At 36.3% G+C, this 25,450-nt stretch overlaps 1 protein-coding gene across 2 annotated transcripts; it reads right to left on the bottom strand.

The window, feature by feature from the left end:
- Window positions 1–5,898: 5,898 nt before the first annotated feature.
- On the bottom strand, window positions 5,899–20,972 carry cuedc1a (CUE domain containing 1a). Of its 2 annotated transcripts, XM_051120232.1 has the most exons (12): window positions 20,781–20,972; window positions 16,839–17,009; window positions 14,178–14,746; window positions 13,972–14,102; window positions 12,534–12,660; window positions 10,072–10,303; window positions 7,604–7,669; window positions 7,229–7,318; window positions 7,045–7,138; window positions 6,840–6,898; window positions 6,681–6,753; window positions 5,899–6,596 (listed from the first exon to the last, which is right to left on the bottom strand). In XM_051120232.1, coding segments are annotated over exons 3-12 (1,182 nt in total). In that variant the 5' UTR covers window positions 14,487–14,746; window positions 16,839–17,009; window positions 20,781–20,972; the 3' UTR covers window positions 5,899–6,595. The 2 variants fall into 2 exon arrangements, 1 of the variants encoding a protein (XP_050976189.1); XR_007828528.1 differs by lacking the exon at window positions 5,899–6,596 and having other exon boundaries at window positions 6,713–6,753; window positions 6,994–7,138.
- Between the last annotated feature and the right edge of the window lie 4,478 nt (window positions 20,973–25,450).

The following is a 25,450-nucleotide window of genomic DNA, read 5'->3' as shown; positions in this document are numbered from 1 at the left end:
AGTGATTGGGTTGTTTTGACCCAGCGGTTGGGTTATGTTTAACCCAACCTTCTGGATAGTTACATTTAACTCAACTATTGTTTATAAATTACTATATTTCTTGCTTAAATTAACCCCAAATAGGTAAGAAATTAACATTTATTATATGTTATTACATGTTAAGTAAAGTATGTGGTCACAAACTTGTACATAATTTTACAATGTCCTTGTAAACTCCCAAAATATTTCTTGAGATATTTATCTACAAGAAACAATTGTAAAACAATCAAATACTAATGACGAATTCCAAAGCAGTACAGCTAATTTTCCTGTTGCCATAAAATGTGCTGAATTGTGATGTCAGATATTTTGGAATATTTTGAAAAAGGCCAAATCCCTCATCTGAAGCATCCAGGAAGTCCATCCGTATGATAAGACTTCAAACTGTGTTATATATGGTCTCGGGGAAATAAAAAGAAGCATATTTAATACCTTGGGAAATCTGAGCACAGTTTAAGACATTGTTGAGATCTCTTCTGAAGATACACGTGCACAGTTACAAGGCTTTTCTCATGAGGCACATCTGTGAAGCACAAGACTCAAACCAAAACCCACATTTGTTCTAATTTAACTTTAATTTACCATTTGTTCTAATACTGTTTTAAAAATACTGCAATATTAACATTTGTGGTTTTTCTTTCCTTAAGGGTCTCCTCAGCTCAAACAGAGAGCCTTTCACATCTTACAGTCTAGAATGCAACAAATGAAGGTGAAAATTCAGCCATTTGCCTTGCCTTGTGCTTCCGAACAAGCACGAGCATGTTTAATCACATTTATTAAAATGTAAAGGGGGGGGGGCGGGGGGGTGTTAGAAGGATTTCTCATCTCACTGTGAGGGTGTGATGTTCCCTCACATCAAACGTTCAATCTGACTGCTGAGTCACTCTCTAAACCTCACCTCCTCTTCCATCTGTCCTCCATCTCACTCTCTCTCTCTCTATCCTTCCATCTGTCCTCCATCTCTCCATCTGCGTGATGCATAACACTCTACATCCTCCCCATCACAGAGACAGAACATTATTCTAGGTGTCGCTGAGGTCCAGTTTGCATGGACGATTATAGTTCAAACTAGCAATGTCCAAACAATGAGAAAGACACCTCAGTTTGTTAATAGGAGCACGAATGTCACAGTTGAGTAAAACAAGGCCTCAGAGTGTAATCATAAGTGTAATATATTAAAAAAGAGATATGTCCAGAAATCTCTTAGATTTTTCACACATTGTGACAGTAGTCACTGTGAAACATTCAATTGATTTTCATCTATCTATATTAATTTCATATCTGCACTGGCCCAATTTGTAATCGGTCTGTGTCTGTTTGATCTGAGACATTTAAGCATTTATAGCATGAAAAGTACACACATGCATAATGTATGATCATGTTTTCTCATCTCACACCAGCAGACTATTCAAATCATTCATTACAATGTAGTAGGAATACAGTTGAAGTCAAAGGTTTACATACAGCTTGCAGCATCTGCAAAATGTTAATTATTTTACCAAAATAAAAGGGATCATACAAAATGCATGTTATTTTTTTATTTACTACTGACCTGAATAAGATATTTCACATTAAAAGACGTTTACATGTAGTCCACAAAAGAAAAAGTTGAATTAAGAGCTGGGGGTGAAAACTTTTGGAATTTGAAGATCAGGGTGAATTTAACTTATTTTGTCTTCTGGGAAACATGTAAGTATCTTCTGTAGTTTATAAAGGGCAGTAAATGAAAATGAAAAAAAAATATATATATATATTTAGGTAAAATAAGAAAATTGTAAATCTTAATTCTGTTCAATAGTTTTCACCCCCCAGCTCTTAATGCATCATTTTTCCTTCTGAAGCATCAGTGACGATTTTAACCTTCTGTAATAGTTGCATATGAGTCCCTCAGTTGTCCTCAGTGTGAAAAGATGGATCTTAAAATCATATAGTCATTGTTGGAAAGGGTTCAAATACACAAAAAATGCTGAAAAACCAAAGAATTTGTGGGACCTGAAGGATTTTTCTGAAGAACAGAAGGCAGTTTAAGTGCTCAGGACAAACAAGGGACTCATGAACAACTATCACTAAACAAAAAACACTGTTGATCATTCGGGTAACAACACAGTATTAAGAATCAAGTGTATGTAAACTTTTGAACAAGCTAATTTTTATAAATTATAAACTATTATTTTCTCTTGTGGACTATATGTAAACGTCTTTCATGTGAAAAAAAACATGCATTTTTTTTATGATCCCTCTTATTTTGGTAAAATAATTCACATTTTGCAGATTCTGCAAGGTGTATGTAAACTTTTGACTTTAACTGTATATATATTTATTTAGCAAGCGATTTTATCAAAAGGCACTTCAGAACAAGCACAAGTGATCTCATAAAGAATTCAGAGCAGTACTAGAAAACAAAATTGAAAGGGGTTGTTCAGTCTATCATTATTTACTCTTTATGATTTTTTATTTTTTTAATATCTTCTTTTGTGTCCTGCAGAAAAAACAGCATCATTTGGATTGGAACTGCATGAGGGTGAGTAAATGATGACAGAATTGCAATTTTTGGATGAACTATCCCTTTAAAAGTAGTAGTTACAAAGCTAGAGCAGAAGTTATGATAAATGAAAGGTATCTAAAATTGTAATTTGAAATGAACCAAACTGTCATCATTAACTCCAATATTTCCTTTTAGATGTTTCTCTCACCGGTCAGTGTGTCAAATGTACATCTGCTCCATGCTGATGACCGCAGGAACCTCTTGTAGAAACTTGACCTTTCCATGAAGACAGAAGAAACGTCATAAAAGGGTTTGTTTCATCCAAAAATCAACCATACCATGACCTCCTTCCAAGATATTATGACAAGTTTATCTGATCTTATTGCATTCTCTTTGGTCAAATGAAACCAGTTTCTAAATCAAGTGACTTTATGTGAGAAAGTTCCACAGCACTAAGCCAAAAAAAGCCTACAGAAGTACTCCAGACAAAGTGCAGCTTCCACCTGGCTACTGCTATGTCGTCATGATACTCACACTCCATTGGTCAGCCTGAGGAATCCCTTCCCAGGATACAGCAGATTAAATTGGATTGTGGGGAATCTGATGGCAGAGATCATCCGTGACACAGGCTTTCAGTAAACACCCGACTGACACGCCTTTTCAGTCACATTTCAGACTGTGTTTGTGGCTGCGGGGCAGGTGGTGCGGTGTGTGCCGTTTGTGCTTTTGTTCTATTTATGTTTTGTGAGATCAGATTTGAGATTATTTTCGAGACCTAGGTAAAAAAGGCCACCAGTCGCAGGATCTGGGAGTGGTGCATTATGGGGCTTTGAGGTAGACAGACATGGCTATAAATAAATCCCAATCTGCAGACACCAGACAATGAGCAGGACACGTGAGCACCCACAGCCAGCTCTCTCTCTCAGGGGCCCTACAGATATTTAGGCTGTTCCTGATAGCAAAATAAATGTCATCTATCACAGTAATGACAGATTATGACTGAAAAGAAAAATCAGATTGTGTTTGGGATAAACAAAGTGTGAACAGCAAGGTACTGGTGTATAGCTCCACCTACTGGAGAGTTAATGCAATTTCCACAGACCAAGCGTGAGCTTGTTTATCATGTTCGTTTATTATACCTGATCTAGGTCAAATATGATGGCGCAGTGAAAATAAAGCGTCTCAAACAATCGAGGTCACCACTGCCAACATTAATTTAAACTAAAGTAGGCAAACGACACTGCTATCAACCTTCTTCGGTCCATCTGCATACATATCTATATTTTTAGAGTAGTTTGTATTTTCTGATGAGTTTAACGCAGACAGTTTGGTTTGTTCCGGCCAATATGATACTGACACCTAGCGTTGCGGATGCAACATCACGCAAAAGCAAAAGCATTCTATAATTGTGGGTACATCTCATGTCCATGAAGTATATTTTTAAATACATTTTCATCAATATAAAGCCCCAATGCTTAATTTTCTAGTACACAATTATATTTTTCCCAATCACACTACTATATGTTGAAAAAGCCATATCTTTTGTTCAATAATGATGTTCATGTCACATACAAACCCTGGTATTCAGCTGTCCAATTTTGTAAAGTTGCCCCCTTCACCTTGCATTTAAGCATGAAAATGACCTCAGATATAAATTAAATTAATAGTTTTGCCTTTAGTTACATTAGGTTATCAAGACATTTGGGTCTTTTCAAAAATAATAAGTGTTTATTGTGATATAAACACTTTTTGTGTCCGAAAAACCATTGTAAATTAAGTTACCCACTATAAAACCCCCCCTTCAAAAAGGAATGGTTTGTCCCATTCTCGCATAATTTGCAAAGTATGATGATATTTCCTCTTGAAACACATGAATGAAGCACTAGAAGTTATGTTTCCCCTAATAATGGTTAAACTAAAAAACCTGTGTCGAGAGTGGATTAATTGACTGTCAACAGTGTTACCCAACTGCTGCAAATTTTAACAACTAAAATGTATGTTTTGTTTATGAAAATATATTTCTAAACATACCATATGCTCAGTAGTTCTAGGCTTCCATGTTGAGTATAGGCCCAAAACACGAAAAATGTCAGCTAAGTTACCTGTCAACTGTGTTACCCAGTAAAGGTAACATGGTGGACAGTAGCAAACATAGATGGTATTTTATGCACATTTTCCTAAAGATCACTTTTGTTTATATAGCACTTTATACAACATAGATTGTTTCAAAGCAGCCATGTAAGGTCATGTTTGCGTTTTTGGGAAACAGGAAAACTTTTCTCTTCACATTGTCAAATTCTAAATGTACCCCTATTTATAGAATGACCCTTATATCACATAACGAGTTATCATAAAATAGCTTGGCTAAATTAATGTTTTAAGTTTTGCGTAAAACTGATGTATTTTTAAACTTTGTGTAAAAGAATTGTGTTCATTTTTAAATGTGAAAAGTCTTTTATAGTTTGGCATTATGCCACATCCATGCTGAAAAAACAAAACAAAAAAACAATAAAGCAATAGAGAAGTTTTACTGGTTATAATGGAATTGTACTGCCCTGCTGAAAAAACAGCTAAAACCAGCCTAAGCTGGTTGGCTGGTTTTCGCTGGTTTCTCAGATTGGCTAGGCAGATCAAGTTGGTTTTAGCTAGTTGTTCCAGCTGGTCTCCCAGCCTGACCAGCTAAATAAGTGTCCAAAACTCCTCTAAAACCAGCCTGCTGACCAGCTATGACCAGGCAAGACCAGCTGAGGCTGGATTTAGCTGTTTTTTAGCAGGGTGTTTGTAATGGAAACTATAATGTTGCCTGTTGGTCTTTACTGATAATTGGTCACCTTCTATTGGTAACTCGTTAAAACCCCCTGCTGAAAAAAACGAAACAGCTAAAACCAGCCAAAGATGGTTGGCTGGTTTTAGCTGGTCATTCAGCCTGGTCTTAGCTGGTCATAAGGCTGGTTTTAGAGGGGTTTTGGCCACTTCTTTAGCTGGTCAGGCTGGGAGACCAACTGCAACAACCAGCTAAAATCAGCTTGACCAGCCTAGCCAGGCTAGGAGACCAGCTAAAACCAGCTTAAACCAGCTAAGACCAGCCAACCAGCTTAGGCTGGTTTTAGCTGTTTTTTTCCTAATGGAATATTTCCCAAAACACACTACATGAAACCATTTTTTAATGGTTTTAATGGTTAAAAGTTGATCGTTTGTAATGTTTGTAATGGTATTTGTGAAAACCACTAGAATTTCTGTAATGGTTTCTTAAAATTAACATTTTTAAAACAAAACTCTTTCACATCATAAATGATTTTGTAAATTTGTGCATATGAAACATTATATCCCTCCTGGAAACCAATAATCAAAAGACAAACAAGGACGTGTTGGTTTCAAAATGTAATTTATTTAATAACAAACAAAATGATCCTCTGAAAATCAATAGCAATTTAGAGTGAGCTGACAGCCCTAGGTGTGAAAATTACAATTTAATTTTTATAATTACTATCCCAGTGTAAATACACACAACCAGATCTTACTTCACACTAAGAATAAAATATAAATGTTCATTTCAGGAGTGAATGGTGAAAAGAAGCAGAATTTTTGAAAAAGTCTCTAAATTGTGAGTTGGTTGAAAACACATTGCAACATAGCAACTAAATTTCATAACTAATTTTAAATCAATCACCCAGTTATCAAAGTAATACTTATCAAATTAGATCATGAGTGTTATCTATAAACATGTCAGGAACTGTACATGGGCTCCAGGCCATTTTAATAATTCTCCTGAGATAAACATAGATTTTCTTATCAAGCTGAGCAATGAGGTTTTGTGCTTGTGGATGTTCTGAGTCCTGAGTCCCAGCACAGCGTGAGAACTGTCCCGACACAGCATTCCTCTAAACACCACCAGATCTGCTACACCAGAAAATAGTACAAACAATATAGAACTATGATGACTTTATGGCTCAGGTTTAATTAAGCATTGCAGGAAACTAATGAGTAAAATCTTGATCTTCATCACGCTTCAGTCTTCAGAGCTGTTGAAACAAGCAGAGACCATTGGCTGCTCCGGCCAGGATTCCTCCATCTGTCAGTGATCATAAAAAAATGTGTGCCAATGATCTAAATTTGTCCGATGATGTAAGGATGTTTAGTGTGTTTGTGCGCTTACCACAACATCACTTCCTTTGTCTCCTCCCCCTCCTGCCTTCCTGAGAGTCGCTTAAGTTGGCTGGCATCCTCAGCTTATAAACACATACACATGTCCATTTTATAAGGCTTCAGTTCCAATACATTTCACAATTGCAGTTAAGAAAAAGAAAATATTTACCCGATGGCGGCCCCTCTACTTCTTCCAGGAGATTGACAGTGGAGGTTGCAGAGCCCAGACTAAGAGGAAGTCAAGGACCAAACACACTACTATGATGCCATATAGCTTTTAAGATGTATTTTACAGCTGATACATCTAAATCTATACAACATACATAGATGCAAACTATAAGCAGCGACTGTCAGGGCTGGATTTGTGAGGATATGACTGGTGTTTGGGTAGAGCTCGCTTTTTGGACTTCTTCCTTCTGGTCTTCTCCGAGAATGATCTAGCAATTTCAAAGAGCTTCTTCCTTGTAGCTGTAGGTAATAATACAGTGGTCAGAAAGGGGCGAGAGCTCAAAGCATTACATGCATTTTCTGTTATATTTCAGGTTTGTGTTTTCTTACATTTGCCCATGTGCTTGAGTTTTTCCAGGAATAAGGCATCGTCAGAGACTGATGAACAGGCCTCCTCAGACCCCGAGCCACAATTATCACCTACATCAAGAGTTCAACATATGAATGCTTACATTTACCAATCTCACATTTTCCTTTGTGTTCTGGAAATGGAAAAATGATGACAGAATTTTCATTTTTGTGTTAACAGGCTAATTTGACCTTATTATAAAGAAATAAAATGCAGCAAAAGTGTAGAATTTGGTCCCTGCAGGCCGTTATCTGAGTGTTATGTTTTATGTGGCCGCACAGACAGGTTTAGATAAAGCTTCCTGTCAGTGTTTTTGTGGCAGACATGGCTAATGAATGAAAATGAAGGGAATCTACCTTCGGCTGAGTTCTCCGTGCAAGCGGATGAATGACCACACTGTGTTTTCTCGCACCTCTGACGATCTAAAACACAGCAGGTAACAGGGTCACTGAGGGCAGGTGAAGATCAGCCGCTCCAGAGTGAGTGGAGACAGTGTGGTGAACAATACAACACAACACTGCACACAGTGTGTTAGGAATGAAAGCTTTTCACACACACATACACACACACAAATCTGGTCAGCTATCCTTGTAGGGACTCTCCATAGGCGTTACAGTTTTTATACCGTACAAGCCATATTTTCTATCGCCCTACATCTAAACCTACCTGTCACAGGAAACTTTTTGCATTTTTACTTTTTCAAAAAAAAAAACTCATTCTGTATGATTTATAAGCTTTTGTACCCATGGGGACCTCAATTTAGGTCCACACCGTGACATGAGTCCCCATGAGTCTGTGTGTATTCAGGTTTAAGACCCCACCAGTATATATAAACCAAACCACACATACACACACACACACCTCTGGGGTTCATTTAAAGTCCATTTTAGCAGAATGACAGAAGCAATGGTTTACAAATATGAGAATGAAAAACACTGCAAATCTTTTTGCAAATAGAAAGTGAATTTAAATCAAACATGAAGTACTCAATTCCAGTAATTATGAATATGTTTGTATGGTGCTTTTCATTATGTAAATCATTCTAAAAAGCAGGAAAGGTGAGGAAATCTGGGAAGGAACCAAGACTTTGATGGGGCCTAATATATGGTAAAAGCTGCAAAAAAGATGCTTGAATGGAATGTTGGTTTATGAATTCTTTACTACGAACAACATTTTTTCCTCACATGGAGAAATCCAAACATCATTTCTCTTTTATGTGAAGTATGTTTGAAAAATGAGTGTTTGTGTGACTTTAATGCGATTCTAATCTAGTTACACTAAACCTTTAGGGGGAAAAATGTCTAAAAATGTTCTCCATAGTAATAAAATAAAATAAAATAAAAGTATGATTAGGATAAGTCTATATTAAGTATAAACTTAAATAGAATTTAATGAAGTATAAATACATTCATATGAATAGTAGTAGAAGTCAGTTCAATTAAAAGGATTAGTTCACTTCCAGAATTAAAATTTCCTGATAATTTACTTAGCCCATGTCATCCAAGATGTTCATGTCTTTCTTTCTTCAGTCGAAAAGAAATTAAGGTTTTTGAGAAAAACATTTCAGAAATTTTCTCCATATAGTGGAGTTCAATGGGGATCAATGGTTTAAAGGTCCAAATTGCAGTTTTAGTGCAGCTTCAAAGGGCTCTACACGATCCCAGCTGAGGAATAAGGGTCTTATCTAGTAAAACGACTTCACGCATTACGTAGTCGCATTGGAAAGGTCACGTGTGATGTAGCCGGAAGTACTAACTCAGTGTTTACAAAGCAAACATTTACAAAGCTAGTGCAAGATGAGCATTTGTGGTTAAAAAGTATATAATTTATTATTATTATTATTTTTTTTAAAGGGGTCGTCGGATGCCCATTTTCCACAAGTTGATAAGATTCTTTAGGGTCTTAATAAAAAGTCTATAATAACAGATACATGTAGATCGGGAGGTGCATTCCCTTCACAAACAAACGTAATCCACTGCATCTTCAGCAGCTCAGATGTCGGGAGTAAATGACGACCACTATGTTCATTATTACATCCAGCAACACAACACCTCAATTGCTCAATCAGAGATATTCTTGTCTAACTTACATCCCTGCTCCGGCATCGAAACAATGGAGGTCGGACTGTTACAGCTGATGTAAGGCGGGTCTGAGGTAAAACGCTCATGTCAATCAACTATCGTGGGAGCGATTTTGTCACACCGACAGGCATCTGAGAATGGCTCAATTTGAAAAAGGGGATATTATTTTTACAGATTAATTAAAAACCACTGCATGGATTTTTTTCATTAAAGGGTAGATTTGTACATACATAGCCAACACACATTAATGTTCAAACAACATGAAAAAGTTAATTTTGCATCCAATGACCCCTTTAAGAAAATGACCCATCGTTTTGCTAGACACAACCTGTATTCCTTGGCTGGGATCATGTAGAGCCCTGTGAAGCTGCATAGAAATTGCAATGTGGACCTTTAACCCATTGATCCTCATAGAAGTCCACTATATGGAGAAAAATCCTGTGAGGTTTTCCTCAAATACCTTAATTTCTTTTTGACTGAAGAATGACAGACATGAACATTTTGGATGACATGGGGGTGAGTAAATTATCATGAAAATTAAATATGTATAAAATTCGATTTTGCTGCATAAACACCACCCCTTTCTGTCTTTTTTTTTTTTTTTTTCCATAATCCAATTCACTCAGATGTATGTTACAATATGGAGGAAAAATTCTGTTGCTACTTCTTTTACATCACAACTGTATAAACAATAGAAGACAATATAAAATTCACATTGCATATACGTATGTGTGTGTGTGTACCTATCTCCAGAGCTATGAGGAAGTCTCTGTTACGCTGTAGCTCTTTCATGAACTCCTGATTCTGTAGGAAAAGGGCTATTCGTTCATCCTCCAAGTACTGTTTCAACTTCTTGTCCTGTTCAGATGACCAAACGCCACCTGACAGGGCACTACTGCTGGACGAAAGCTGCGTCAGGGATGACAGGGAGGAAGAAGAGGAGGAGGAAGGCTGAGACAGGTTGCTTTGAGAGCGCTGTGGGGGGACAGAAATTAATCATAAGATGAATTAACAGGCTTTGTCTGGCCTTAAAGCAAGTATATTTGTGACCCTGGACCACAAAACCAGCCTCAAGTAGCAAGGGTATATTTGTAGCAATAGCCAAAAATACATTGTATGGGTCAAAATTATAGATTTTTTTAAATGCCAAAAATCATTAGGATATTAAATAAAGATCATGTTCCATGAAGACATTTTGTAAATTTCCTATCGTAAATATATCATAACTTAATTTTTAATTACTAATATGCATTGCTAAGAACTTAATTTGGATAACTTTAAAGGTTTAGATTTTTTTGCACCCTTAGATTCCAGATTTTTAATAGTTGTATCTCGGCCAAATATTGTCCTATCCTAACAAACATCAATGGAAAGCCAATTTATTCAGCCTTCATATGATGTATATATCTCAATTTCCAAAACTTGGCCCTTACGACTTGTTTTGTGATCCAGAAGTGACATTTACATTTTCATGAAAATCTTTAAATCAAGACGTAATGCTTGTTGTTGTAAACACAAGATATTTTTGTGTAATTTTGAATGAAATGGTATACATAAAATGAACACAGGTGCATCTCAATATATTAAAATGGAAAAGTTAATTTATTTCAGTAATTCAACTAAAATTGTGAAACTCGTGTATTAAATAAATTCAGTGCACACAGACTGAAGTAGTTTAAGTCTTTGGTTCTTTTAGTTGTGATGATTTTGGCTCACATTTAACAAAAACCCACCAATTCACTATCTCAACAAATTAGAATATGGGGACATGCCAGTCAGCTAATCAACTTAAAACACCTGCAAAGGTTTCCCGAGCCTTCAAAATGGTCTCTCAGTTTGGTTCACTAGGCTACACAATCATGGGGAAGACTGCTGATCTGACAGTTGTCCAGAAGACAATCATTGACACCCTTCACAAGGAGGGTAAGCCATAAACATTCATTGCCAAAGAAGCTGGCTGTTCACAGAGTGCTGTATCCAGGCATGTTAACAGAAAGTTGAGTGGAGGGAAAAAGTGTGAAAGAAAAAGATGCACAACCAACTGAGAGAACCACAGCCTTGAGAGGCTTGTCAAGCAAAATCGATTCAAGAATTTGGGTGAACTTCAGAAGGTATGGACTGAGGCTGAGGTCAAGGCATCAAGAGCCACCACACATAGAAATGTCAAGGAATTTGGCTACAGTTGTCGTATTCCTCTTGTTAAGCCACTCCTGAACCACAGACAACGTCAGAGGCGTCTTACCTGGGCTAAGGAGAAGAAGAAATGGACTGTTGCCCAGTGGTCCAAAGTCCTCTATTCAGATGAGTGCAAGTTTTGTATTTCATTTGGAAACCAAGGTCCTAGAGTCTGGAGGAATGGTGGAAAAGCTCATAGTCCAAGTTGCTTGAAGTCCAGTGTTAAGTTTTCACAGTCTGTGATGATTTGGGGTGCAATGTCATCTTCTGGTGTTCGTCCACTGTGTTTTTTGAAAACCAAAGTCACTGCACCCGTTTAACAAGAAATTTTAGAGCACTTTATGCTTCCTTCTGCTGACCAGCTTTTTAAAGATGCTGATTTCATTTTCAAGCAGGATTTGGCACCTGCCCACACTGCCAAAAGCACCAAAAGTTGGTTAAATGACCATGGTGTTGGTGTGCTTGACTGGCCAGCAAACTCACCAGACCTGAACCCCATAGAGAATCTATAGGGTATTGTCAAGAGGAAAATGAGAAACAAGAGACCAAAAAATGCAGATGAGCTGAAGGCCACTGTCAAAGAAACCTGGGCTTCCATACTACCTCAGCAGTGCCACAGACTGATCACCTCCATGCCACGGCCAATTGAGGCAGTAATTAAAGCAAAAGGAGCCCCTGCAAAGTATTGAGTACATATACAGTAAATGAACATACTGTCCAGAAGGCCAACAATTGATCAATTTTTATTAGTCTTATGAAGTATTCTAATTTGTTGAGATAGTGAATTGGTGGGTTTTTGTTAAATGTGAGTCAAAATCATCACAATTAAAAGAACCAAAGACTTAAACTACTTCAGTCTGTGTGCACTGCTTTTATTTAATACACGAGTTTCACAATTTGAATTTGGACAGAATTTGAATATGGATCTAAATCTAAATCTTTGAATCTGGATCTAAATGTTCATTGATGTAAACAAATAATATTTAGCCATGATTTTAATACAGAACACGTTAGCGGTTTATAAACCCACCTGAAGACTCTCTGACTGTTGAGGCAAGATCCGCAGGAAGTCATCAGGGAGGTTTCCTAGTAACGGTGGATTCCAGTTCCTGTATCTGCCAACCTGCTGATGCCCAGAAGGTGGATAATCATCGAACCTGACAAAACAATGAGTATGAAAATAAGACTAACTCTTATGAAACACAGATCTGAAATTAGGAAGGCCTGATGGGATTCTCATCTTGTGATTTAAATCATTTCAAAAACTGTTATTTACACACTAATCAGTCAGGAACTATGTTTCCATCCATACTTTTTATGAGAATTTTGGGATATTGCATAAAAAAAACACAATGGAAATGCCAAGCTATGCATAAAAATGTATGCTGAGGTGGAATAAATTCCTCAATGCACAACAAAAACTTATGTAAGTTTTCCTGAACAGATTATGTGATTGGATTGGTGCACTAACCAGTGGACCAATGTCATTATACCATTTCAAATTTTGCTTTAGTTATTCTGAAATCCCTGAGCTAAAGTCTGTCATCAAAAAAGATTTGGTTACCTCATAAAACGGTCTCACAAAATTGCATTCCTAAACATCAGGTATCCTCCTCCAAATGCAAGATAACCTGACGTTGTCAGGTTGTTATTGCGTTTCATCTGTGCGCTCTGAGGCGCAAGTAATTTAGAAATCTGAAGCTACAGTCGCTTTCCCAGTTGCAGCAACTTTCTTTTTTATTATTGATGCCTGCTCCAGTTTCTCAGTAAGTGATTTTGCTCTTTCGAACACTTACTTGATTCGCAAATGTCTTAAGCGATATTCCAATTTTCAAAAAAGTTAAATGATCAACTCTGCATCGAAACAGGTTTGAATACAGACATAAACACCTCTGAATGATCAACCAATGTAGTCTTCAAGACTGAAGCTTTGATGTATTCACTAAAGAAAGTGTAAACGTAAACAGTTTGCACAACTTAAAGCAGCAACATAAACTGTTCTGTCAAGAAACTTTTGGAATTTGAAGATCAGAGTAAATTTAACTTATTTTGTCTTCTGGGAAACATCTAAGTATCTTCTGAAGGCCAGTACTAAATGGAAAAAAGATATTTAGGCAAAATAAGCCAAATTTACACATCTTCATTCTGTTCAAAAGTTTTCACCCAAATACACAAAAATGCAGAAAAACCAAAGTATTACTGGAGTTTAGCTGTTCAGGACATTCAAGAGATTTATAAACAACCATCACTAAACAAAAAACAGAGCTGTGGATCATTCAGGTATTAACAACAGCCAGAGTCTGTCATCAAAACCATTCGGTTTGAAGAGAAACTAAAATTTGTCAAGCCAACATAAAAAGCATTTCAACAAAGTGAATGCAGATACAATGTCTCTCTCATAGATTAAAGTCTACTGTTATTATAAGTACTTTCTTCCAGTAGGAAACATGAATAGATGTTGTTCTTGCCTGGGTGGTGGTGTGGATGGAACATCTGCAGGATGTTTTCTGTCATAGATGTGCATGTCATAGGAGGGCGGCGCGTAGACGGGTGGAGGCTCCTCATCTGAGCTGTCCGGTTCTAGTGTTCTCTCCAGGATCTGCAAAAGATTAGATAGGAATATTCTTTTGTGTACCAAGATTTTATGTTGAATGTTTAGGTCTCCTATACTAACTTCTGGAGGGATGCTGTCCTCAGAATCCGAGCTGTCATCTGTTGCCTGACTGTCCAAGCTCATCTGCAGTAGCTGGTCAATGGTGGAGTCGACAGCACCATGGTTGGCTCTCAAGACACACTCGATAACCTCATGCTCCATGCTGGGGAACATCGTTTTAAAGTCATCCATAGCCTGGCTAAACTCCAAACGCCGGACCTGACGTGGAGGCCTCCTGTTATTGAGCTCCCCCGAGGCAGCGTCGCCCCCTCGCGTACCGCTGCCATGGTTACTGTTCGCGTTACTTCGGCGGAAAAGGCTGGTCATCATTTACAGCACCTCCCTCCCACTCAAAACTGCCCCACCCCTTGACCTATGCACCGCCTCCGGCCACGCCCGTTATCCACTCATGATGCTTCTGGAGGTGAGCTTCAGTATATAGAGTGGCAGCATTGGACAAACTTTTCTTCTGCTGCTGATAGCTGAGACTCAGCCACATCCAGGGCTGGCTGGGATTCCCAGAATGCCTTGCTCTTACTCTCACAGTCACCCTCAAAGCAAAGGACAAACAGCGGCCCACTCCTGAAGACCTACATTAGAACAGCAAGATGTTAACTATTGATATTTCATTCAGTAAAAGGATTGTTGAAAAAAAAAGCATATACTGTAAAAGCAGTAATATTGTGAAATATTTTTACTATTTAAAATAACTGTTTTCTATTTGAATATATTTTAAAATGGAATTTATATCCTGTGATCAAAGCTACATTTTCAGCATCGTTACTCCAGTGTTCAATGTCACATGATCTTTCAGAAAGCATTCTAATATGCTGATTTGCTGTTCAAGAAACATTCTTTATTCTTCTTATTATTATTATCAATATTTAGCAATATTACCAATCTCTGATGAATAGAAAGCTCCAAAGATCAGCATTTATCAGAAATAAAAACCTTTTATAACATACACTATACAATTCAAAAACTTATAATATAATATTTATATATAAATATTATATATACGGTATAATATTTTGGGGAAAGAAATGATAGAAATGAACACTTCTATTTAACAAGGATGCTTTAAATTGATCAAAAGTGATAAAGACATTTATAATATTACAAAAGATTTCTATTTCAGATAAATGCTGTTCATCTGAACTTTCTCTTTATCAAAGAAACCTGAAAAATTCTACCCAGCTTTTTTCAACATAATATATACATATACATATATATATATTGAGCAGCAAATCAGAATATTAGAATGATTTCTGAAAGATTGTGTGACTGAAGTAATGATGCTAAAATTCAGCTTTGAAATCACAGGAATAAATGACATTTTAAAATATATTCAAATTAAAAACAGTTATTTTAAATAGTAAGAATATTTCAAATTTTTACTGTTTTTGCTGTACTTTGGAAATAAATAAATGCAGGCTTGTTGGGCAGAAGAGACTTCTTTAAAAAAACATTTTCATCTTACTGTTCAAAAACTTTTTACTGGTAGTGTCAATTTAATTTTACTTCAAGTTTTAGTAATTATGTTAAGTGCTTTTGTCATTTTTACATGTTTTTGTGCATGCTTTTTAATTTATTTGTGTTTCAGTTTTAGTGCTTTTAATACTTTAGTTACTTATTTCTTTCAGTTAATTACCAAGGTAATAATGTAATTTAAAAAAATAAATAAATACATTTTTCATCTAATATTTATATTTTATATTTCAGCTTTATTTCAATTAATGAAAATTATTTTTATTTATTTATTTATTTTTAGTTAACAGTACCAACACTGAATATGAGGCCACAAAACAGCATTTATTTATTCATTGGTAGATTCTACAGGATTTTATATAATTGTATATTTGTGTGTTTTTATATATGGATACATAATACATAAAGGGAAAGTGTATATTCTGTAGCTGGACATTGTTTTATCAAGTTTTTCCACAATTTTTAATAATCTTTTTGTCTAGTTCACTAGTTTAATTATAAATGGTCACGTAGTATGGAAATAAATTGTTTTGTTTTTTTCAGTCATTTTAATGTCAACTTTATTTAGTTATTTCTTTCAGTTAATGACCAAGGCAATAATGTAAATTAAAATGTAAGTTTTTCATCTAATTTTTATATTTCCACTTTATTTCAGTTACCAAAAAGGATTTTAGTAGATTTTTATTAAGCATTTACCTATATTTTATTTATTTATTTTATTTAGTTAGATTCTAGAGTATTCATTGGCTTTAACATCAGTGCAAGAGGTTCAAATATATAATATAATATTATACAATAAATAGTAATTAAAATAGTTTTAGATGTGTCATGTGAACAGCCCAAAAACAATTATAGAAATGGTTATACATTTTTAATGTACATCTTTACGTCTCTTTTTTAAGAAAATGTATTTTTTTAAGAAAATGTATTATTTTAAATAATAAAGCATACACACACACACACATGCACACACATGAATAGCATGAGTCATACAGTGGATGGTCCCCATTGGTCATTAAATAGATCAGGGTCATCAACAAACAAGGCTTCCATAAAAGACAGGATAGGTATTACACTCTTCAAAAGTGCACATTTTGCCTTCACACCACACATGACTGGACGCTGTGCTCACAGTGTAATCATGTATGTGCAGTGTGCTTCACATGCCCATATATGTATCAATTTCCTCCTTACCGTCTGTCTGCAGAGGAGATGCAGGCTCACAGCAAAAGATCCACCAGGAAGCTACTACAGCCAGCAGGATAAACCTTTAGCTTCCATCACAGGCTGCGGGCTCCTCCATAAAATCCGTCATCGGAGAGGTTTGGATATCCCTCGCTCCCATTTTCATCTCTCCAAATTAATCTGCACCCAAAACCAAACAGGCAGTGCTAAATATAGTCACAGACTCTGGCACAGTTTGCCAGCGAGCGCAGGAACAGTAGCAGCTTAGTGATGTGTCTCTGAAGAAGGGCGGCTGTGCCCTTGTGAATAACATACAGCAAAGACTGACGTCATCCATAGTTAATACGCCCGCTGAGCTGATATCGGTTTAGTAGGGGTCCGTGTGACCCACTGAGACGGATTAGAGCCGGAGGAATGCCACACGGCGCTGGATCTGATTGATAATTGTGAAAGAGATCTCAGCACGATGGAGGTGTCATCCTAATGGGAGCAATCATCCTTCTGGTGCAACACAGGAAAGCTTGTTATTTTAAATCACGGCCATCATCCACAGTCAATATGATCGGAGTCGGCAGGTCTTGTCTCCATGGCAACCCCCCTGACTATCAATCCCGCATTCGTTGGACCCTCGGAGTAAGTGATTCATTAAGGAAGCTCAGAACAAACCACAGCAGTGGTGTTAAAGTGCCAAACCTGATTAAAAGCTTCAATAAACCTTGCTGTTTATCACACACCTGATATGAAATCAAAAAGTTTTTTGGACGCAAAACTCAAACCGAATTGAATTGTTTAAAGGTCAAACTTGGGGTCAGGAAGTCATTCACACTATAGCTAGTTTAAGGGATAGATCACGCAAAAATCATCATTTATACACCTTAACGTTGTTTAAAAGCCAAATTACTGTTTTACTTCCCCCACAATGAGCTATAGGCTGTTTAAAAAAGGCAATGCATGAGGTTTTGTTTATAATAAATGCGCTGCAGTGATCCCGTTCTTCAGAAAAATCCCACAAATTCTTTGGTTTTTCAAATTTTTGTGTTTAAAAACGCTCACTGATGCATTAAGAGCCAGGGGTGAAAACTTTTGAAAAGAATGGAAATGAGTACATTTTTCTTATTTTGCCTAAACATCTTTTTTTTCACTTAGTACTGCTCTTCAGAAGCTACAGAAGATACTTATATGTTTTCCAGAAGACAAAATAAATTACATTTACCCTGATGATTTTCACATTCAAAAAGTTTTCACCCCCCCGGCGCTTAATACATCATGCTTTTCTGAAGAACAGCGGCCAGTTTAACTGTTCAGGACAAACAAGGGACTCATGAACAACTATCACTAAACAAAACAACAACCATACAGTATTAAGAATCAAGTGTATGTAAACTATTGAACTGGGTCATTTTTATAAATTCAGCTATTATTATAACATTCTGCTGATTCTGCAAGCTGTGTAAACTTTTGACTTCAGCTGTATCTATATAGATATCTGTGTGAATGGGCCTTAATTTGAGAACTTCTGAATCTGAGTCAGTGAGTTGAACTCAAGAAATGAATCATTACATAATGAATCAACTGATTTGACTCGAAATAATGATCCATATGACTATTTTTTGATACTTTTATAGTGCTTTTGGAGCTTTAAAAGATTCACTATTTATTGGTTTTGCATGGGGAAAAAAATGAATTCATTCTTAAAACAAAAAAACCTAAAACGTTTTATGAAAGAATATTAGGTGCACTTTAACATTAAAACTAAAGGTTCCAGAAAAAAGAACTTTCAGTGAATAGTTCTTAAAATACAATCTTTTTTCTTAGTGTAAAGAACATTTTAACATCAGTACACGGTCGTGGGTGGGGCCTGAGCAGTGTGACATCATGCTGCTCAAAAAAATCAAAGCTGCTTGATAATTGAGACTGTTAAAAAATAAAGGAGTGAACAGATTTTTATAATTGGGCGGATGTGTCTACACACATTTATATGCAAACATCATGTAAAAGTGAATTTTGCATCCGGTGTCTTCTTTAAGAGTGTAGGGTGAAAAAAATAATTTCCGAATTTTTATTTTTGGGTGAACTATCCCTTTAAAAATTTAACAAATCTTTCATGACTCTTTTTAGAACAGGACATAAGTGTGAAACTGGCAGACATAGACAGCCCCGTCATTAATAATAAGCTATAAACAAAGTTTTAATGAAATTTAGAAGGTAGTTCCTGCCAAAACTGTCTCCCTTTCTGTATTGCTGTGCCAAATTTGGATGCTTTTCTGGCTGATTCAACGGCCAAGAGGAGAGTGAAATCCAAGCGGGCAGATTGTGGTGTCTGACAAGGAGAGCTGTTATCACCACAGGAGTCGTCTGTGGGTTAGTGCTTATGTCAGAACACGCGCCTGCTGTCTACGTATAAAAGTAGCAGCACGTTCACTGGCACCTCTCTTCACTATGCTATCATTAGCTCTAATGGGGCCAACCCCATGAGGATAAATTCCTGTAGTCGCTTGCACGTTTCTAAGCTTTTGTTTTAATCCTTTTTATAGGAACAGAACTGCAGATTGCACTGAAAAGATGCAAGCACTTTCCCAAATATTAATACAAGAAGGCTTTTGTAATGTTCAGCCCAAAGAAAAGGGGAACGGTTACACAGGGTGCACTGAACCAAAAGCACGAGCAGGGCTTTGACACTGTCCTTGTTTCTGACCTGGTTCCGTTGAGATAGAAGGAGAAAAGCGAAGAAGAGAGGACAAGAAGGAACAGTGCAGATGGGAGGTGACTGTCCAGAACTTTATCAATGGCGTTTAAACTAATACTAAGGCCATCAAGTTGCACATCAATTACCTTAACAACTTAAATGGATATTTCATTTAAAAATTAAAATGAGCTAAAATTAGTTCACCCTCTGGTTATATAAGATGCAGTTGAGTTTGTTTCTTCATCAAAACAGATTTGGAAAAATGTAGCATTACATCATTCGCTCACCAATGGATCCTCTGCAGTGAATGGGTGCCATTGGAATGAGAGTCCAAACAGCTGATAAAAACATCACAATAATCCACACGACTTCAGTCCATCGTTTAACATCTTGTGAAGCAAAAAGCTGCATGTTTGTAAGAAACAAATCCATCTTTTAGGCATTTACTTGTAGATTATTGCGATTTTTTTTTAATTGGAGGTCTGAAATCTCATTATGACGGCACCCATTCACTGCAGAAGCCACCATAGTTTGGACAAAATATGCTATGGAAGTCAATGGGACTTGAAGCTGTTTGATTACCAACATTCTTCCAAATATCTTTTCTGTTCCACAGATAAAGGATATATTAGAGATATTAGAAGCACATGGTCACTCAGACATTCGAAAGTAAACGAACCCCATCCTAGAATCCATTGGGAAGTCAAACATGAGCCTGCTATAAGTTTAAATAAGTTTTAAAGTCCTTCTCAAAGTGATTTAGTAGCTTCCACATTTTTTTTTTCACGACAGCATTTCAATCAATGCTGTTGTTTATATCCCAATATTGCCAATATGGCCGTGCAGCCAGATAACTGACTAAATCGTGACAGAGCAAACCCCCAAAAATAGTTTTTGACTTCTAGTAAAAATTTCTATATTATACTACTTTTCGCTAAAAGAAAAAGCCCACAAAAGATATTACCATGTGCAAAAAAATAATGATTAGTATTATCTGTTAGATATAGACATATATAGACCAGAGGCACAGGTGTGCTTGCCTAACTCCATCACGTCATACTGTAGCAATATAACAGCACCGTGATTTACGAGCCCTGCAATATACAGGGCGTTATTAGAGCACAACCGCACGACAGATTCATTCTTGAGGCCTATCTGGTTAGAATTAAAACTGAACAGCGCTTCTATATTTAATTTCTCTCAATAAACGCATTATCAAATCATTTAGCAGAGAAAGAAGCAGTGGATTGAAGGCGAGAGCTTACCAGTTGAAGAGATCGGCTCTGATCACATTACTCGCTCCTGCATTCCTCCATGCTGTATATGAACAGAGATACTGAGTGCGTGACAAGAGAAGACGGCAGCGTCCACAGCGCGTCAGATGGAGGCTCTTTATCGGCTCTTGAGCGCTTGAGCTGTGGGCAGATAATCCTCCTCTCACCGCGCTCAAGAGCAACCTAGCGGACACAGGTGAGTAAAGCATCCGGGCATTCATTACAAAAGATCAAATCAACTGCTGAGGTCCATTTACATAACTATTCTGTCATTTATAAACCTATGAATTTAAAATTTTAAGTATTATATTTCTACTTCAGGAACCAAGAAGATTTTTTAAAAGAAAGCCTATTATTTAGCAAGGATAAGTGAAATTGATCAAACATAACAGACAACAATTATATTTAAAATAAATGCTTTTTATGAACTTTCTATTCATCAAGTAATCTTGAATAAAAATGTCAAGGTTTCCACATATTATGCAGCATAACTGTTTTTAACATTTCTGAAAGATCACGTGACACTTAAGTCAGATATAATGGCTTTGCTATCAAGGGATAATATATTAATATGTTCATTATTAACTGGCGGCACGGAACGTAAACATTATTGTCATGTTTTGGGCTGTACTAATCAGTCGGTTTGGGAGAAACATTTGAAGTAATATAAACTGCCAAAAGTTGTAACAAAACAAGAAGAAGAGTGCAGAAAACTGAGGAACAAAAGACGTTTGTGGTTGGCAAAACTGAACCAGATTTCCAGGGCAAGAATTTTAACAACATTCGTGTTTGTTCTTATCATTTCCAGTCAGGTAGGTCAAATATTAGGCTAATATCTTAAATAATACTGCTCGTATGTATCTTTACCACCTATTAACTTTAGTTTGTCAAAATATTGTGCCCTCTCCTGCTTACTAAGTGCTTCTCGATATGATTTAGCAGCTTCCACACGTTTTTCTCGTGGTTTAGACGGCATAAATGAGCAGAACAACGTATTCAGTGGTGCATTAAACATGCAATCCATGCTGTTGTTTACATCTGAATATCGCCAATATGGCCACGCATCCGGGTAACTGACCAAATTGTGACGTAAGTCACAGGCAATATTGGAATTCCCGTAATTACCAGATTCCAACTTGTAAAAAGCATTCACATCTTTGTAGAACTCGTCTTCTGAGAGCTACGACTTGTACCACATGACCAACGTAGGCTCTGTTTAGGCATTGATAGTGTTGCCATAGAAAAGCATAATTCTGAGTCTGAGGACGTGAAGGGCTTTGAGTAGAACGTCACATGTTGTCATCTCGAAATTACGGTAATTGCGATATGGAGTGAACGCAGCATTACCAATGAGCGGCGCCATGAAGGATTCTAACTTCCGTTTGGGTGGTTTGGTGTTCCGGTTTCCATAGAAATCCATGTTAAAACAAGGTTAAAAAAAAAAAAAAAAAAAGCATCGACTCGACTGAAATATTTCAATATAACCTAACTAAATATAAAATGTGCGCAGGTTTAATGTTATATTATCAACTCGGAAAATATGTTAATTTGACTAAAAACACCAGGGAAAGGAAATGTGAAGGGGGCGAGACTTATGTGTTCACAAAAGGTGGATAATGATTATTGGACAACAAATAAACATATTGGAATAATTTCTTAAGGATCATGTGACACTGAAAACAGAATGGCTTTGCCATCATGGGAATAAATTACATTTTATTTTAGCAATATATCAATATATTCATAATATATTTAAATAGAAAACAGTTGTTTTAAATTGTAATAACATTTCATGATAGTACTGCTTTAATTGTGTTTTTGGATAAATGCATTATTGGTGAGCATATTAGACCTTTTTCAAAAATACCAACAAATCTTTGTAAATCATATTTGTTTTTAGTCATCATGATATCTCCAAATAATTTTTATAATAGGAATAAAAATTTTTCAGACAAACAATTCTTACTTCTAACAAACAACGTAGCATCTTAGATTAACATGGCTTGACCAGTCAGAATTTGTTTTTGGAATAAATATGTTTTCCTGATTGTTTATATGAGAAATCCCCATAATAATACAGCGTATAGGGGCTTCTAATAGTGTGTAACCACTTATTTTCAGTTTCAATAATAAATCTAAATTATTTATTACTTAAGTGGTCGATGTTGCTGAAACATCCAAATGAGATGTTTTCATGAATATGAATGAAGGAAGAGAAATGCTCTTCAAATACTAATACAGCTGCCTGTACTTACAGACACGGGCAGATGGTGAACAGCGGCGCCCTGAAAAAAGCGCAATTGTTCTTTCAATGGGGCTCATTGTCTTTTATCCCCGTTGTGAGGCGACAGTGAGGGGTGAAACAAAAGACCTTGAACCCGAAGCACCTGCTCATGGACACGAGATTAAACCCAGGGCTGATTGTATTGGGATCCCAGGGGCGCGTCACGCCTGATCAAATGATGCGGCAAGCGTGAGGCCGTGAACGCGCACCAATGGAGCCAATGCACATGGAAATGAGTCCTAACGACCAATATGAGATTCTGTGAAGAAAAAAAAAAAAGCCAGCATGTAAGATTAAGGAACTAGTGTGGGGGGAGGGGAACACTGGAACAGGGCCAGATGGAGAGCCATGAATTAGAGATGAAAGAGGATTTTTTTTTTTTTTTTGGGTGAAGATCATGCATTGAGAAAACGCTTATATGTGATGTGCAATGCCTGATGCAGTACTGATGCAAAATCAAGTGTTCGGCGAAAATATTTGGCCCATTGCCTGGGCTGAGAGTGCCTGCTGGTCTTCTGCATTCCCATTGGCCAGAATACGAATTTTCTGTGTAACTTCTACTTCTTCGTCTAGACTTCTAACAAAATATCTTACTCATATAATTCTGATATAAAGCCTTTTATATATATGCTATATAATACCTATATATATATATATATATATATATATACACATATACACACACACACATAATACCAGTCAAAAGTTAGATTTAAATAAGATTTTTAATGTTTTTAAAGAAGCCTCTTCTGCTCACCAAGCCTGGATTTATTTGATCCAAAGTACAGCAAAAACTTCTAGTAAATTTTAGAAATATTTTTACTATTTAAATGAACTGTTTTCTATTTGAATATATTTAAAAATGTATGTATGCATGCATGCATGTATATATATATATATATATATATATATATATATATATATATATAGATATAGATATAGATATATAAATTACTTATGTAATCCTAGAAAGCTAGAAGCCGGTTTAATAATTTCTGATTAGGGTTTCCACATAAATAAAAATTAATGAATTAGTTAATTAATTGAAATAAATAAGAAAATTAAATACATTTAATAATAATAAATAATATTAAGAAATATTATTTTTACAAGAATTTGCATTGAGATTGCATTGATGAAGAGGCCAATTAAATATCGGAGCATAATTAGAAAAACAAATACATTCGGAAACTTGAATGTCTAGAAATCTATATAAAAAAAAATGCAAAAAATTTCTTGATTTTCCATGACTGCAGGGAACCTGTCAAACAAAGGTACATCTGTGTGAAGACAGCAAGAAAGTTACAAAAGATCAGTTTTATCATGCAGACAAACATCTAGATCAGTGTTGCCAAGTTTTTCATATCTTGAAGCGACCCCAATAATGTGATATTTATCCCCTGAAATACAAATTTACCTGGGAAACCCTGCCAAAAAACGTAACTATTTTACTCTGCGGAATGCGATTTTTGAGGACCCCCCTCAAATTGGGCGGGTTTTGTTGTGAAAACCTGGCAAACCTGATCTAGATGGAGCATTTTCAAATTTTTGCAACAAATTTTGGCATTGTTGAGAGAATAAATGCTGGTAGATCTCTCTTAAATGCTTGTTTTACAGTTTTTTTTTTATTTAGACAACCCAAATAAAAGGCACATAAAACATTGCGCATGTTTACATAATTATTTCTGACAAACTTACATTTAAAAAAAATGTAGGAATGTTTTTCTTTCTGCTACTCAGAAAGCCTAGTCTTCATATATACAAAATTACCATTGTTAATGTACTAATACAAAAGTCTTATAAAAGGTTATTTTGCTTTTCTTTGCTCACATTGTCTATCTGTACTCTAAGATCTTCTGAGCTAAACACTTCTGTACAAACATATACATTCAACCGCTTTCACAGGGGCTCCAAAAATCATCCAGTTCATCAACTGAATCGAAACAAACAACATTAGACTCAATTCAAAAATGTTCACTTCATTGGATTTCATAATTGGTTTCAATTTGGCAAATAAAAGAGGCAATTGTAATGCATCTACCATGAAATGCATAAACGTGCATTCGCACTCTCCCACAAACTAAACTATGGAAACATGCTTTTGTTTGTTCTAGTGTGACGGGAGAATCAAACGCCTCACACGCGTACACAAACACACACAGATACAGGGATTCATTGTGTCTGATCAGGAAAAAGCATCCCCTTCCTGAGACTCAGTGCTGGGGTGGACGGCATCCATTCAGACACTCCAGATCGTCACATCACAGGTTGTGGCGGGAAAACTACCCACAAACAAAAATTGCATACAAGTTGAATAATTAGTGTTTTCACTACAGCTGTCTCTTCTCTCTAGCATCTGCTTCATCCACAGGAAGCA

Source organism: Labeo rohita, chromosome 10 (genome assembly GCF_022985175.1).
Source record: "Labeo rohita strain BAU-BD-2019 chromosome 10, IGBB_LRoh.1.0, whole genome shotgun sequence".
In the NCBI taxonomy this organism is placed as follows: Eukaryota; Metazoa; Chordata; class Actinopteri; order Cypriniformes; family Cyprinidae; genus Labeo; species Labeo rohita.
Note: the sequence above shows the minus strand (reverse complement) of the source record. Positions and strands in the feature narration are given on the sequence as shown.

Bases quoted from the DNA above. Each gene is read 5' to 3' on its own strand.
- cuedc1a (XM_051120232.1), bottom strand. From the start codon at position 14,486: ATGATGACCAGCCTTTTCCGCCGAAGTAACGCGAACAGTAACCATGGC. The intron at 12,661-13,971 runs GCAAGAACAACA...TTGTTTTGTCAG, and splicing joins CCATCCACACCACCACCCAG to GTTCGATGATTATCCACCTT. The intron at 10,304-12,533 runs GTGGGTTTATAA...GTCCCCCCACAG, and splicing joins AACAGTCAGAGAGTCTTCAG to CGCTCTCAAAGCAACCTGTC.